A 14,643-nucleotide genomic window follows, 5' to 3' on the forward strand; every position below is an offset into this window, starting at 1 on the left:
GCCACAAAATACTATATGCATTTTATAGCCAAGGAAACCGGTTGAATCAATGTATGTAATTTTTTCAAAATCACTTAATTAATAGGTAGCAGAGGCAGTATTAAATCCTGAGGTGTCTGACTGAGTCCAAATGGTCTATCATATTATATATAATTCATCATTATTATACAATATTACATATTATACATTATATGCTATATGCTATATATATGTATATGCTACATGTTACATATTATGTATAATAGCATATATGTTTTATTTTTTTGGTTTGTATCTGAACTTTTACAAGATACCAAATAAACAAATAATAAATTAATAAGGGACAGTATACCTAGATAGAGGCTTTTTTTTTTTTAATGATTAGACTATTAATAACTATTGAAACTTTTATTTGTTTATAAGAGAGTCTATTGTTTATATGTCAAACACTTTAGAGTTTAGTCTCTGTTTTTATATATTTACTGAACTGTGTCTTACAACCTCTGAAATTATATTGTTTTCTGAAACTTCAGTTGACCTGCTGCCTTACCTTGTTCCCTGATTCTGAGAATGGCAAACGGTCTGTGGAGCCTGCTGAGGTGGGCTTTATTGAAAAACTGTCAGAAAATGTAGCCCTTTTAGACGTACTAAGGCAGGCTGAGCTGCATCTTGGGGATTTTGAGCTACCCTGAAAGGCAGGAATCTTTGACAAAGTAGAATTCTAGCCATGAAAGAAAACAAACAAAAGCACAAAATAAACAAAACTATGAAGTAAAAGGAAAATAAAAAATGTCTAAACATATAAGAAATTAAATACTGACATCTAAAAAGACCACATGATAAATGGTTATAATCAATGACAGAAATGCATATTATGTGAGAACAAGAGATTTTCATTGAACAGATGTTAAACTGCAACTAACTTAAGAATGCTCATATATGAGAATACAGATTACAATACTCTTCATGAATTCTATGCATAAAACCTGATTAATCCATAGGTCTTTCAATGATACCATATTTGAAAAATATCTTGACAGTCTGTTGGAATTGTTCCTTTAATAAATACAACCCTTAAGGTGTATTTATAATCAAAATCTTAATCACATCTCAAGAACTTTAGAGCAAGGTATATTTAAGGTCTCATAATGGAAAATACTTTCTTAAAGTTGAGAAAATGTTCTTTCAGATGTCCACATTGATTTCGTCAAAAAAAATTACAGAGTTTATATAAAATTAGTACATTTTATGAGTAAAATGCATACTGGGGGCCAAGTTTTACCATAGAATTGATAACATTTTGTGCATAGATCAGTTTGTACGGTGTCTTATAAATTCTAAAAATGAAAGTGAGCACTAAAGACATTGCCCATAAAAAATCACAGGACTTAAATTACGGGTGTTGCTAGTCCCTGGAGAGATATTTCTCAAGCGGGAATCATCAGGGGGTCGGACATATGGCTTCTGGAGAAAGCTATGCTGACATGTTGCATATTTCACAGGGCACTTTGTTAAAAATGCAGAAAAGTATAAAGAAGCCAAGGAGATTTTATTCATTAATTAATATGATTTTGCTGTTACAAAAATAGCAGTTGAAATCGACATCTTTATTTCGAGTTTTAACCTCCACGGGCACTTTAACAGGGCAGACCCATTAACAGATTGCACAAATCACTTCTCATTTTACAGACCCAGCGCCTTGAGCGGGACATGCACCTGGCTCGGCACAAGTCATTCTTTTTTGATTGATGCTACCCACAAAATAGTGAATTACAAAAGTGATACAGGAAAGAAAAAAAAATGGAATAATTGGATTGCCTCAAATTATGAAAGACAACTACTAATCCTGTGCTTAAAACGAAAACAAAAACAAAACAAATACGCAACAAATGAAGGATTATAGGTCAGGCTCACAATAAAGATCAATTGAAAAATCAGAAAGAACTGTTCTGGGGAATGTACTGAAAGTCACAGATAAAAACAGGTTAGTCTTGGGGTTATAAAGGAAATTTATAGGAAGAGGGTGAGGTTATGAGGGGAAAAAATGTTAAATGAGAAAAAGTTAGAAAGAATGGTGGCCTATCTCTCTTCTTCAGAAAGGGGAGATGGGCATTTATAAAGGAAAAAAAATTAGTTCTGTGTAGAAGATGTATATGGTTTCTTTCCTAAGTACAAGCATTTAATGCGAATTCCCAATGAGTTACTTGAAGACCAAGGGACTTGAAAATTTCCTAAATATTTTTCAAACAAACATAACAAATGATCCAAGGGAAAGAGAGGGAGAGAGAGACTCAAGAAACAGACTCTGAACTATACAGAACAAACTGATGGTTACCAGACAGGAGGGGATTAGAGGGATGGGTGAAATAGGTGAGGATTAAGGAGGGCACCTGTGATGAGAGCACAGAGTGCTGTAGGGAAGTGTTGAATCACTATGTTGTACACCTGAAGCTAATATTACACTGTATGTTAACCAACTGGAATTAAAAGCCAAAAAAAAAAAAAAAAAGATTTTCCAAACAATGTCCACTTAAAAATGCTTTTTTTTAAATGGGGAAAAGCTGACTTACTTTCTCTATCTGCTCCTAAAGACTTCTAGCTTTCAAATAACAACAACAACAACAACAACGATCACTGTTTATTGAATAAATACTATGTTCTAAGCACAATACAGTGTACTATTTTATAATTTACTGTATTAATTTTTCACAAAGTAGGATATAGGAATTTTAACCCTCCCTTTATTTTTGGAAAATTAAGACATAGGGAGCTATTTATTAGAGCTAATAAATGTTCAAAACCTAGACCTGGCGTGCTTCATAGCCCTGCTCTTAACTGCAATTCACTAGTTGCCCATCAGAAACAAAAGGTAAAGAGAAATCTTCAAGTTACAGTGTTTTCAAAATAAAGCCCAATATTTATTAAAGCAGTAAATGGAATCTATTGCTTGCCATATGTTCAGGAATATGCCTGGAAACATTTATATAAAAATCAATTTTTTTAAATCAACATAAAGTCCTTTAGGTTCAAAATGATATAAACAGTTTGGCTCTCATTGGAAATGTATTTCTATTTTTCATAATAAATAAAAAGTGGAAGTCTAAAATCTGACTAGTTTTTAAAATGCTAAACAAAGAGTTGTGATTTACATGTGACGTCTAAAACCTAGAACATTGTGATGTACTACTGGTTAACATCATTCAAAGTATTTATATTTTTATTTGTACAAAGTTTTGTAATTTTAGGATTTCTTTAATAGTCTTTCTTTTAAGATTTTATTTTTAAGTAATCTCTACACCCAATGTGGGGCTCAAACTCACAACTCTGAGATTGAGTAGCATACTCTACCAACTGAGTCAGCCAGGTGCCCCTCTTTAGTAGTCTTTTAATTTTTTTTTCTTTCAATCAGAAAGGAGTAAAATACTTCATGTTTGCTTTGGTCTTTTGGGAGTTTAAAAAAAGATGGTTAATAACATAAAAAGTACAATAAAAAAGAAATATGAAAGACAAACATATGAAGAAGTTAAACATCATTAATGCAACTAAATTAAAACAATATTTTATCCCCATAACTTGGTAAATATAGAAAAAGTACAAGAATATCTAGTAATAATAATGAACATGGGCACTCTTATATACAGCTGGAGAACATATAAGTCAGTAGAACATTTCTAGAGGACAATTTTGATAATGTTAGGAAAAACTTTAAATGTGGACTTTCTGCTTGAAACAATAATTTCACTACTAGGAAATTATCCTAAGGAAAAGCATATGGATGCATTCACAGATTAAGCCAAAAAGATTTCTAGAGTAATATTGTTAAAATGACAATAAAAATAGTTTAAAAGTCAAGTAACAGGGAACTGATAATGTATATCACCATAAATAAATAAAACACAATCCAATGTAGTCCTTAAAGTGATGTACAAGACTGGTTCATGAGAGGGAAATCTGTTTATTGATTTATTATTTTAAAATCTATTACAAATTTAAAATCTAATAAACAAATCTATTCATTGTTTTAGTAAAAAACTGATACACAGTGTTTCCATTTTTGTCATTAAACCTATCAATATGTAGGAAAAAATAAAGATTTTATATCAAAATGGTAACTATAGTTTTCTTTAGATAAGGAGAGTATAATATATTTTTACTTATATTTGCTCATCTACATTGTTTAATTTTCTCATATTCTTATTTTGTAATAACAATAATGAAAATGTATTATAACGTACACTTTAGTGTGGATTATAGTGATTTATCTTGATTCCATGAAAAGTAAACTGAGCTTCCCTATTTTTGCCAGATCATTGTGCTGTTTGTTTTTATCTTACTAAAAGAGAGACAGCCTAAATCCCAGCTCTGCCCTCACCAAGTACTATCAGATGTCATTCTAGAAGATACTGAGACATGCCCAATGCCATGGAGAATCATTCTGGGCGAATGAACGATTTAAAAAAAAATAAATAAAAATAAATAAGTAAGTAAATAAATAAATAAATAAATAAAATGACATTTAAGAGTAAACCTCTGAAGTCTAACTTACAACTAAAGTTATTAAAACATTGCCACCAATACCAAAGAAGCTTCAAGTGAAGAACAAGGGAAAAACCATTTTACTCACAGAGACTTTGTCCTTTGCCTGTTTAAATACACTGGAAGCCTGAGTTGTTTCACCACCTGTTGCTGTTGAAAAAAGAAGATACAAACAACCCCGAACTTAGTGGCTAAAAACCACACGATGCATTTTTTTAAATCTCTTTTGGATATTCAGTTGTGTCAACAGACTAACGCAAGCAAAATTTTGCTTATTTTGAGATTCAAATTCAGTAACTGAAGAAATCTGAATACCAACATTATAGCATGTGGCTCCCACTACAATGTGTGCTAATTAATACAACCCAGTGTTTACCAAAGCACAGGTAAGCACACCAAATAACTTCCTATTGGTTACCAAGGTACCTTTAAATTTTATTACTACATAAGCATAGATCCTTTAGAACGGAAGTCACAGAACACCATCCAAATACTGTTAAATTTAAGAAAAGGGGGAGTGATTGGTTTCTAGGGTTGGCATGATGTAAAAGAGCGTTCATGGAGATTCCCAAGCCCTCTTTTTATGGCCAGTGGCATACCTACAGATATTTCTACATTTTATATTCAAACTGTCATGGTCAGCCAACCCCTTTTCCGCTGTACCCCTTCATTTCACAACATGAGTGACACATTTGTTTGACGTGAAACGCACCACATGAGAAGAAAAACAGCTTGTCAAGGAAAGAAAACATGAGAGGAATTTCAAATTCAGTAATATAGAACATGTTCTACACATGCACTTCCTGTATGAAATTATTACCACATCTGTTACTGTTGTTTCTCTTGCTGCTGTTTAATACCTCTGGTTCCAATTTTAAACTCTACTATCTCCAGCACATTTTCTGTTGATGACTTACCTGACTTGACTCAAATATCTCTCATGATTGAAAACAACCCTTTGTGTTTTGGAAAAACGATCCCGATTTAAAAACTGTGCTTAGAAAATGAAAGGCACAAGCTTGTGTAGTTATTTCTTCCTTAATCTTCTTTCATAAGGGAAACCGTCAGGGCGGAAAAATCTAAAGCTTATAAGCACTCCAAATGAGTTTCAAAAAGGTTTCTTATGTCACATGCAGCTCTCACACACAAAAAAACAACTGTCTACAAGATGCTATATGCTATTTAGGACTGGCTAGTAAGATTCAGATTCTGGAATGATTTTTTTTTTAAAGAAGCAGTGCAAATGATGCTACCCTAATGTATCTGTAGCATTTCTTAAATTTCTGCGACATAGAGCTTGCTTCAAGCCAATGACATCTAGTGTTTGGTATATGCTTTCTGCTTTAGTATCTTAATATCTGAACAGACTAAGATTCTAATTAGTCCAAACGTCTTAAATTTCCCTTAATGAATGAGTTAAAAAGGTGTTTACTCTCAATGTGGTAAATCGAATACCAATGACATGTAGACACTTCACCAAACCATTTGACATTTCCTCTAAAATTTCATAATCCTGATACACTCTTTCATCCTTTCACGTATGATATCTGATTTTGATGCCCAAACCAAGAAAGTCTGTCAAGCATTTGTCTAATTAGAAGAAAAATTCCGAGTTTAATGCAAATGAATTAAGATGTGATGTAAGAGTTAGAAATAGCATGTTAATGTCTAATTTAGAAAAGCTCCTCATTCTATCATCAAGGTTTCTTTATAATTCTGAGCCTTCCACTTTCAAATACTGCCTGAAAGACTGCTTCTTGAAGGAAAGCTCATGAGATGATTACCATATGAGGAACACAAATATAAAAAAGTTGTAATTTTATTGACTATCATAAAACCATCAGTTACCTTGATTTTCTTTTTCTTACAAAGGTTAATGCTGCTCTTAACCTTTAAAGCCATCCAAAGGTTTATATAAAGGCACTTCCAATATACACTGTAAAGGTAAATATTCCTTTCTGATTTAGCAATCTGATATTTCTTATTTTCTTAATCTTATTTTCTAGACTGCAAGTGTGCTAGTTAATAAATGCTAAAATAAAATGTATTATAAATTAAGATTATCCAAGGGTAATCACACACTTAAAGTAAATACTTGGTACTGAAATTTAGGAATAGAGTTTGCATTATAGATATTTGTATGCACTTTTATTTGTGATTTGTAATACGTTTTGCTCCTTCATTTCACTACTTTTTCAAGGGAAGTTAAAAACAATTGTATTTGGAGAAGACAGAAAAATGAGGTAGTGAAATATAAATGCACCTAAGTTCTAAGAGATTCAGGGGGAAGGAGTTTTAGCTGGGAATTCTGAATACTAAATTATATCAGAAAATTAGCAGTTTGCATCCAACACATTTAAGAAAATCCCAATGACAAAAAGTCAGTGAAGAGATGGAGTACAGTGAATTGAAAGCCTTGCTAATTTTGGATACGAAAAATAAAATCTGATGGGATGACCAGACCATTTCCTTTCCTTTTCTTTTTCTTTCATCTGAAGCAAAGTAATTTTGAAATCACAATTTTACCCCAGATTTGCTTTTCATTTCCAATCTTGAAATTACTGTATATTCTTGGTAAATTCATCAACATCAGTAACAGATTTGGCAGTAACCATGTAGAAAATAGAACAAATATAGTATGGGTTTAAGCATGAGAGAGAGAAATAAGCAAAATAATGAGAATGCATACCACAGTCCTATTCATCGTCATCCTCTAACCAAACACACAGAATGAAAATAGGAATCCCCAGAACGTGACACTAGAGCACAATGCCAAGATAAAATCACTGCTAAGTCTGAGCATAACAAAGAAACAGATGGTCATGACCTCTTCTGCAGGGAGGAGAAAAAAAAAAAGAATAATGATACAAGACACTTAATAGCAAAACTGTTCATGACTGCTAAGATTCTTGGAAGAAAAACAAAATGAAGAAGCTGCTACGGTAATGAGATAAAAAAAATACACATCTATGTTTGCCAGCCACATTGCACAATTGAACAGTCACCTGTCGTTTTCCGCTTAACACAGGAGAGATGAGTTGGTCTAGTATATTTGATAGCAGGTTTTAAAATGAATTTCCTGGAGGGAGAGTGGGCCTGAACTTCTGTTTTTTTAGCAAGTTCAGCCTTCTTATAAACTGCTATGAATAAAAAAAAAACACACACAAAAAGCATACCATCAGGAGAAAATAAACACTTGGAGCAAAACCGAACGAAATTTCATAAATAATTAGTTACCACTGTAAGGAAGTTTCTTTTACAAAAGAGTAATAACAAATTCAAAAACATTTTGAAAGAAGGGATTGTTAAATGAACCTTTTTTCCTTCTCACTTCATCTCTGGAGACTGTGCTAGGTTCCTTTTTAGCTATTTTTCTTTCAGGAGTGGAAATTCTGCCTCTCCCGGTTTTAAAAGGCTTTTCTTTTCTATGTTTCTCAAGAGATGGTCTCCGAGCTTCCTTTTCAGCTTTCTCCTCTTTAGGAATAGTTTCTAACTGTTCTGTCATGATGCTCCTATCATCATCTGTGGATCAAAGCAAACCATGACAACAACAACAACAACAATGAAAACATTAGTAACAAATGTACAAAATCCTTCATATATTTAACAAAATGCAAAATCGAGATAAAGGGACATTTTAAAAAATGTTTAAATTCGAAAAAATCCATTAGGTTATGGGATTTTATTTGGAAGTAGAAAATTTAAAAAAAAAAATGCACACCTTGAGTGTCCACCCAGAGGCTGTCAGCATCCATGATGGAATCATCAATGGTGGTTTCGTCTTTGTAATCGTCATAGGTTTCCGTCTTATATTCTGAGAGGGCAACCTCTTCTCTCTCAGGGGAAGCTGGAGCCTCCGGGGAGCCATCCTTGGGTTCTGCCTGGGCTTCGGCTGCCTCTTCTACTTCGAGCTCTTCTTCGGCGTGGGGGGACGGTCTCCTCTCCACCTCAGGCTGCTCTAGGGCTGCAAAACGCACGCTGTGGGAACCTGACTCCCCTTCTTCAGTTGTGGTTTGCACTACAGTGATAAAATCATCCTCGATGGTTACCACGGACTCGATCACTCCTTTGTGCTCACCGGGGCAGGTCTCCACAAATTCCTCCCGGACACCTGCGATTCCCAGGTCGGTAATCTGAAGGGTGTCTGAGCGGAAGAGCAGTTTATCATATTCTCCCCGGGCTTCTATCTCTTCTTCCTCACTCTGAGCCTCTGCTGGTTCAGCCCCGATGGCTTTAGGTAATGGCTCAGTGACATCGGAGGGAGTGACAGATATATCTGGGGCCTCTTTGCTTTCTTCTTTTGGCTGCTGAATAAATTCCATCTGGACATCAGCTCTCTCATCTGGGGCTAAATCAGCCTCTGAAACAGCAGGTGCACAAGGCATTTCCACTGACAATTTGATGGCAATCTCATCTTGAATTAGAGAGGATTCTGGGGATGTTTCCTTCTTGCCCTCATCAGCTTTTAAAGACTCCATGGTGAGGCTCTCATGCTCACCACTGGACTCGTAGGACTCTTCTTTGTCCACAGCCTCCTGGTGCACCAAGTCAGGCTTGGCCACCTTCTCCTTGATTTCTGTCTCACTGGTTTTAGTGCCTTCTTTCATGTGGCCAGGATCAACACTCAGAAACATATCTCCCTCCTGAGGTACTGCAGATGAGGGGGTGAGATCTTGTGTAGCTTCGAGTTGAAGTTCTGTTGCTTTTCCAGCATCTGTGGTCAGTCCTGCAGCCATCTGTCCAAAGTCACTGATTTTAACATCTAATTGACCCTGGTCAGCTTTCTGTGCAATGACATCCAGTTCTGGCTCAGCTTTTTTGGATGGTTCCACCTCAGCTATCTCTGGGACTGAACTAAGACCGGTCTCAGCTTTCTCAGCCGCAGGAGGTGATGTGTCTTTTGATACGGTCAGTTCTTTGGTCGAAGGGTGCTCGTAGGTTACTCCTAATCCAAATGTTTCGACTTTATCACTGGCCTCTTCCGTTGCCTTGGCATGTTCTTTTGCATCAGCATGTTCTTCGCTCTTTTCTAGTACAGTATCCAGCTTATCATTAGCTTTCCTCTCCTGATCAAACTCCCTACCCAGTACTGATTTGTCACCAGGGATATGTGGGGACACTTCTTTCTCAGCACCAAACTCATCTTTGACTCTGCCGGCAGCTGCCAATTTTACTTCAATCAACGAAAGGTCTGTGGCTAGATCTCTTCGCATTTTATCATCAGTGCCTTCGTAAAAGGAACCACTCTCCCCTGACAGATTCTCACTGTCTTGAACAGGTGATGGCAGTGGGACAGTGTATTTATTGAACACACAGTAACCCAGGTCTTCCAGCTGACTGTCTGTTTTAACAACGACATGGTTTTCATCAGTGACAGGGGGCAAGCCGGCGCTACTCTCCTCAACCACAGTCTCTGATGGGACTGATTTCCTCCTGGCAACCTCAGCATCTGCACTCACAGAGGCTAATCTTGACCTTGTGCCTGCCAGGTCTAGCATTTCAGGCAGGTCGGGGGCCATGACAGTGCCATTTTTGTAATAATCTTTGGCTAGGAAAGGTGACTCACACGATGTCTCAACTTGAGCATTTTCCTCTCCGGTAGCTTTTTCTCCCTCTATCTGTTCTTCTTCCTCTTTGCTTTCTACTGGGAAACATGGGGCTTTCTCAAGTGCAGGGGTTGTGGCTGGAAGGTAATCATCCCCTTCGTCCATACTTCCGCTAGTGTTCGTTAGAATATCAGAAGCCAGAGGAGAAAGATCATGTCCCCGACCAAAGTTAAATCCAAGGGCTATGGAATCCAGGCAAGACATGGGCAAATTGATTGACATGCTTCTTTGTTCTATTGCAGACCTTCCACCAAGTCCTAAACTCCTGCTTAATGTCAAGTCGTCCTTATTCTTACTGTGGAGATCCCTTTTCTCCCCATACACTTTTGGATCAATAGTAAACATTCTTTCTTGAGGAGAACTGGGTTCTTCAGGCACCTCAGATGGATAACTCTGGGCAAGAGTGCTATACCCTGCTTCTTGTGCTGGAGCACTGGGCTGGGGTTCTTTACCTGCCTGAAGTCCCTTGTCACCGTTTTTATATGCAGGAGATACGGTATCAAAAGGCTCTTGGGCACTTTCTCTTGTGTCACTTAGTTCATAGTAATCACTGCCTGGCTGGATGCTTTTTGTCACTTCTTCTTTCAAGGCAGATGTTTCAAAATACTTGGACATTCCTGACTTATCTTCATAAAATGGCATGTCAAGCTCAGCGGACGTTTCAGCCCCAACCCCTTCAACCTTATGATCTTTCTCAGCAACTTTTTCTTGAAAAAGGTCCTGGGTTGCACTCTGTTCACCTACTGCAGCTGGTTCAGTCATGACTTTCTCCAGTGTCTTGGAGGTCATGGCTGAATCTGTAACTGTTTGCTCCAAACTTACAGGGAATGAGTCCTGTTTTAGTGTATCTGTGGTAGTGTCTTGGCCTTTCTGTTCTTCTTTCGAGAGGATGTGCTCCACGGAGGGCTGAATTATGCCTGTTTCTTCATCTGTCAGTTTGGCGGGCTCACTCTCTTTTGGCATGGCTTCTTTGTCAGAGATGGTCGTTTTTTCTTCAAGCTTTAGCTGAGACTCCTTTTCAGCAAGTGTAGCTTCCTGTCCACTGAGGGTTGAGATCTCTGTTTTCTGCACACTCTCTTGCTTTATCGCCACTTTTTCTTCTCCTAATACTTTCTCTGGGACATATTCTTCCACAGTTGGAATGTGGGCATCTTTGGGTAAGGTGATTGCTTCTGAGGCTGGTGCTTCTGCCATTTTGTCAGGTTTATCCTTATGAGGCTCTTCAGCTTTAGAACTATCTTTGGCAGTCACTGGGCCACTGGTTTCTTCCAGAGATTTCTTGTCATCTGGCTGCAATAGGGCAGGGGCAAAGGGTGATGCTTCTGCAACTATTTCATTCTTTATGACATCTAAAGGAAGAGTGAAGCTTCCAGCCTGAAAGGGACTTGGCATGGGAGAATCAAATTGTTTCCCTTCCCATTTGGGGATATCCTCAAACACATCCTTTCCCTTCATGGGTGTTAGGGGGCCAGGTGATATGGGAGCAGCTAAACCCCACTCATCTTTTTTTGCTTCTACTGGCATTTCGATGAACCAGTCCTTTTGCTCTTTTGGAGCTGGGGGCTCTGCAGAGAGGTCAATACCAGGCACCACCAGGCTGGGTTCTGTCTTCTGTTTCATGTCTTCCAGCCCGGCACCAAGAGCGTGCCCAAACAGAGCAGTGGGTGCTTTTTCTTCTTCTGTGCCTTGCGTGTCCTTTTTATCAGGGGAAGTTTTAGTCGTCTCAGGCTGAGAAGCTAAGGCAGCATGTTTAAGGTCTTCACCAGGCTTACTTTGTTCCTCTGACTCCTTTTCCTTCTTGTCCAATGGCTCAGCTGGGGAGGGAGTCAATTCCTGCTGATCATGGAACTCCATCTTCGAGGCTGGAAGTAAACCTGAAGTAATTGGGTCGATTTTTAAACAAATAATAGGCAAGTGCTTTCAGGCAGTAAGCTTAAAATTATATTTTGAAATGACAAATGAATGGTAGGGTAAACAAAACAAAACAAAACAAAATGAAACTATGGAACATGCAAGCATGCTACCCATTTAAAAATCAATATGAAAATGTCAGGACTGAGATATATTTGTACTGCTAAAATGGACTCCTGTTGAGAATCTATGCATATAGGAATTGTAGTTAAGTGTGTAGTTTGAATACTCCTTTCTCCTTTATTTGGTCTTTCCTAAATAGTATGTCATGTATATTGTAGTGGAAAAAAATTTCATGTGCCTTCTACAGACAAAAATCATAAATTAAAGAATATTGAATAAGTCAGTAACATTACGGTATAAAAATACATTAAGGTCTAAATATGAAAAAGGATGAATGTCTACTGAACTTTTCATTTTTGTTCTCATTTAAAAATGAACTGGCAGGCCATGGGCAGAGTGCCAATTAATTCATAATAAGTATCAATAGTTTCAATTACGTTGATTTACACATGCCAGGGCCAATTTTTTGAACACTGAAAGGTTACTGACATAATTTTTTAGAGATCATCTGAGATTAAATTTCAGGAATATAAATAAATATTTATGATATTTATCTATAAGTATATTTTATAAAAATACTTATAATGTAAATAAATATTTGCTATTAACTTTATATGATATGACCTAAAAGTCGACAAATCAATTTGTACCACAAATTCAAAATTCTTAATTCCTAATCATTTTAGTTAACCTACATGACAGATATAAGAAAATCTAAATTATATTGTTAATACTGGGATGTCATGTGAATACACATTTCAAAAAGAGTCAGTTATTATAATATCTTTCTCTCCCTGGTCATGACCTCATTCTCTGGAACATGACTAATGATGAGACACTAAGTAGTATTGGCTTTAAAGATGCTTCCCAGAAATTAAACAACTCTTTTTTCAATTTCGGTTTGTTCACTAACCCGAAAGGTTTTAGAGTCTCACTTTTGTCACAGGTATTTCACTGTGATCTTTAGGGCTAAATGTAATTATCTGGAAAAGATTTGGGGCAAATAAGAAAATTCAGTCATCTCTCAAAGAGCAAGTGTATGGATCATCATTACCTTATATACTTGTGTGTCCTGTTGTAACAATAGAAAAGAAATACTTTATGAACTTCTAATAAAGGTTAGATGAATGAAAACTCAAGAGATATGGTGATGGTCAAAGAGGTTGGCTGCCATGGAGAGGAAATGATATGAGAAGCATCAGCAGGAGCTTTTAAGGAAACCAAACCAGTATTCATCGAAGCATAAAAAATATAGCACACTGCGGTTGCAAACAAAAACAATTCTACCATTTAAGCCTCTATGTGCCAAAATCCAACTCTACGATTTGAAAGAAAAGCATATGAATCGCTGTCTCAAAAATAAAAATAAAAATATACATGTATTAGCAATGTGACTGGCAAACACTTGAGATGAGGGGGCGGACAAAAAGCTCACACAGCATCGTCAGCCTGGCCGCAAAGCGTATCGTATCATGGCAAAGTAAAACCAAGAATCAGCTGCAGCGGTGGAAAACCTAGCTGCCACACAGCACCTGTGCAAGCCACACTCTGCCCGTTAAACCTAAAACAGTGGTCTTGGGACCATGAGAAGACCAAGCAATGGAATAGCATTGGAAAGGCATCAGGTTGGTAAGCTGCCGGAGAGATCATTTGCAACAAAACACATGCAAATCCTAGGAAAGACACACCTTCCCCAGCAGAGGAAGGGATTTTTACTTCTGGAGACACCTCCGAGACCTCTTTTACACTTTTCTCCTGTGGGGCCCCTGCTGGGGCACTCTCTTCAGGAACTATTTGGGCCTCCGCACTAGACTCCACTTGGCCCTCACTGAGGCCCTTGGGTTGGTCTGAGGCCTTGGCAGCCCCGCACTCTTTCCCAGGAAGAGTGGCAGGTTTCTCTTCCTCAGCCATTGTTCCCTCTAGCGTTTCTTCTTCTTAGGGATGAAAAAGATGTTGACATCATGACCACAGAACAATACACAAAATGGCAGAAATATCATTCAAGGAACACTTTCAGCTCCATTATGTTGACCTCACCAGAACCTCTTTTCCCATTTGGATGAGCAAATTAATATTCTAATGCAACGTGCATTATGTATTGCTTGGGAAATTATCATATATAATCTGGTAATAATGATGCCTTTTACACTCTTGATAAAAGACTGTTTTTTTAAAAACTTGAGAGCTGAAAGGGTTTTATTGCTCTATTACCCTTGGTGGAAACGGCAGGAAGTGGCACACGTATAGAAAGCTCGCTGGAAATAAGAGATGATGCTGCTGGACGATGGATGATCATGAAAAGATAGATGCATAGATGTACTGAAAAATACCTTTACATTTGTTAGACACCTGCTGTTTTCTCCAATGCAGTAAGCCCCTACATATGAATTTCTTATTACTTTACTTAAACCATGCAAACTTCAGTAAAGAATCTTTGGGAAGTAAAAAAACACCTGGTCTCAAAATGATAGCCACCAACTACCTTAACAGCTTTATCATAGAATCCATCAAAACTATTTTATTTAGTATTTAAAAGCAGAAGTATTTA

The 14,643-nt window shown here is 37.0% G+C and overlaps 1 protein-coding gene across 12 annotated transcripts in view; it reads right to left on the bottom strand.

Annotated features, from left to right (window-relative positions):
• MAP2 (microtubule associated protein 2) overlaps positions 1-14,643 on the bottom strand; it is a 280,060-nt gene that overhangs the window by 26,072 nt on the left and 239,345 nt on the right. For 4 of the 12 annotated variants that reach the window (XM_049615010.1, XM_049615008.1, XM_049615009.1 and 1 more), the window contains 5 exons: positions 8,237-11,995; positions 7,831-8,037; positions 7,521-7,655; positions 4,604-4,665; positions 530-700 (listed from right to left, as the gene is read on the bottom strand). In XM_049615010.1, coding sequence (XP_049470967.1) covers positions 530-700; positions 4,604-4,665; positions 7,521-7,655; positions 7,831-8,037; positions 8,237-11,995 — 4,334 coding nt within the window. Of the gene's footprint in view, positions 1-529; positions 701-4,603; positions 4,666-7,520; positions 7,656-7,830; positions 8,038-8,236; positions 11,996-13,783; positions 14,030-14,643 lie in introns of all 12 variants that reach the window. The other 8 variants (XM_049615013.1, XM_049615012.1, XM_049615016.1 and 5 more) reach the window with 5 other exon arrangements.

The sequence above is a fragment of the Panthera uncia genome (assembly GCF_023721935.1).
Source record: "Panthera uncia isolate 11264 chromosome C1 unlocalized genomic scaffold, Puncia_PCG_1.0 HiC_scaffold_3, whole genome shotgun sequence".
In the NCBI taxonomy this organism is placed as follows: domain Eukaryota; kingdom Metazoa; phylum Chordata; class Mammalia; order Carnivora; family Felidae; genus Panthera; species Panthera uncia.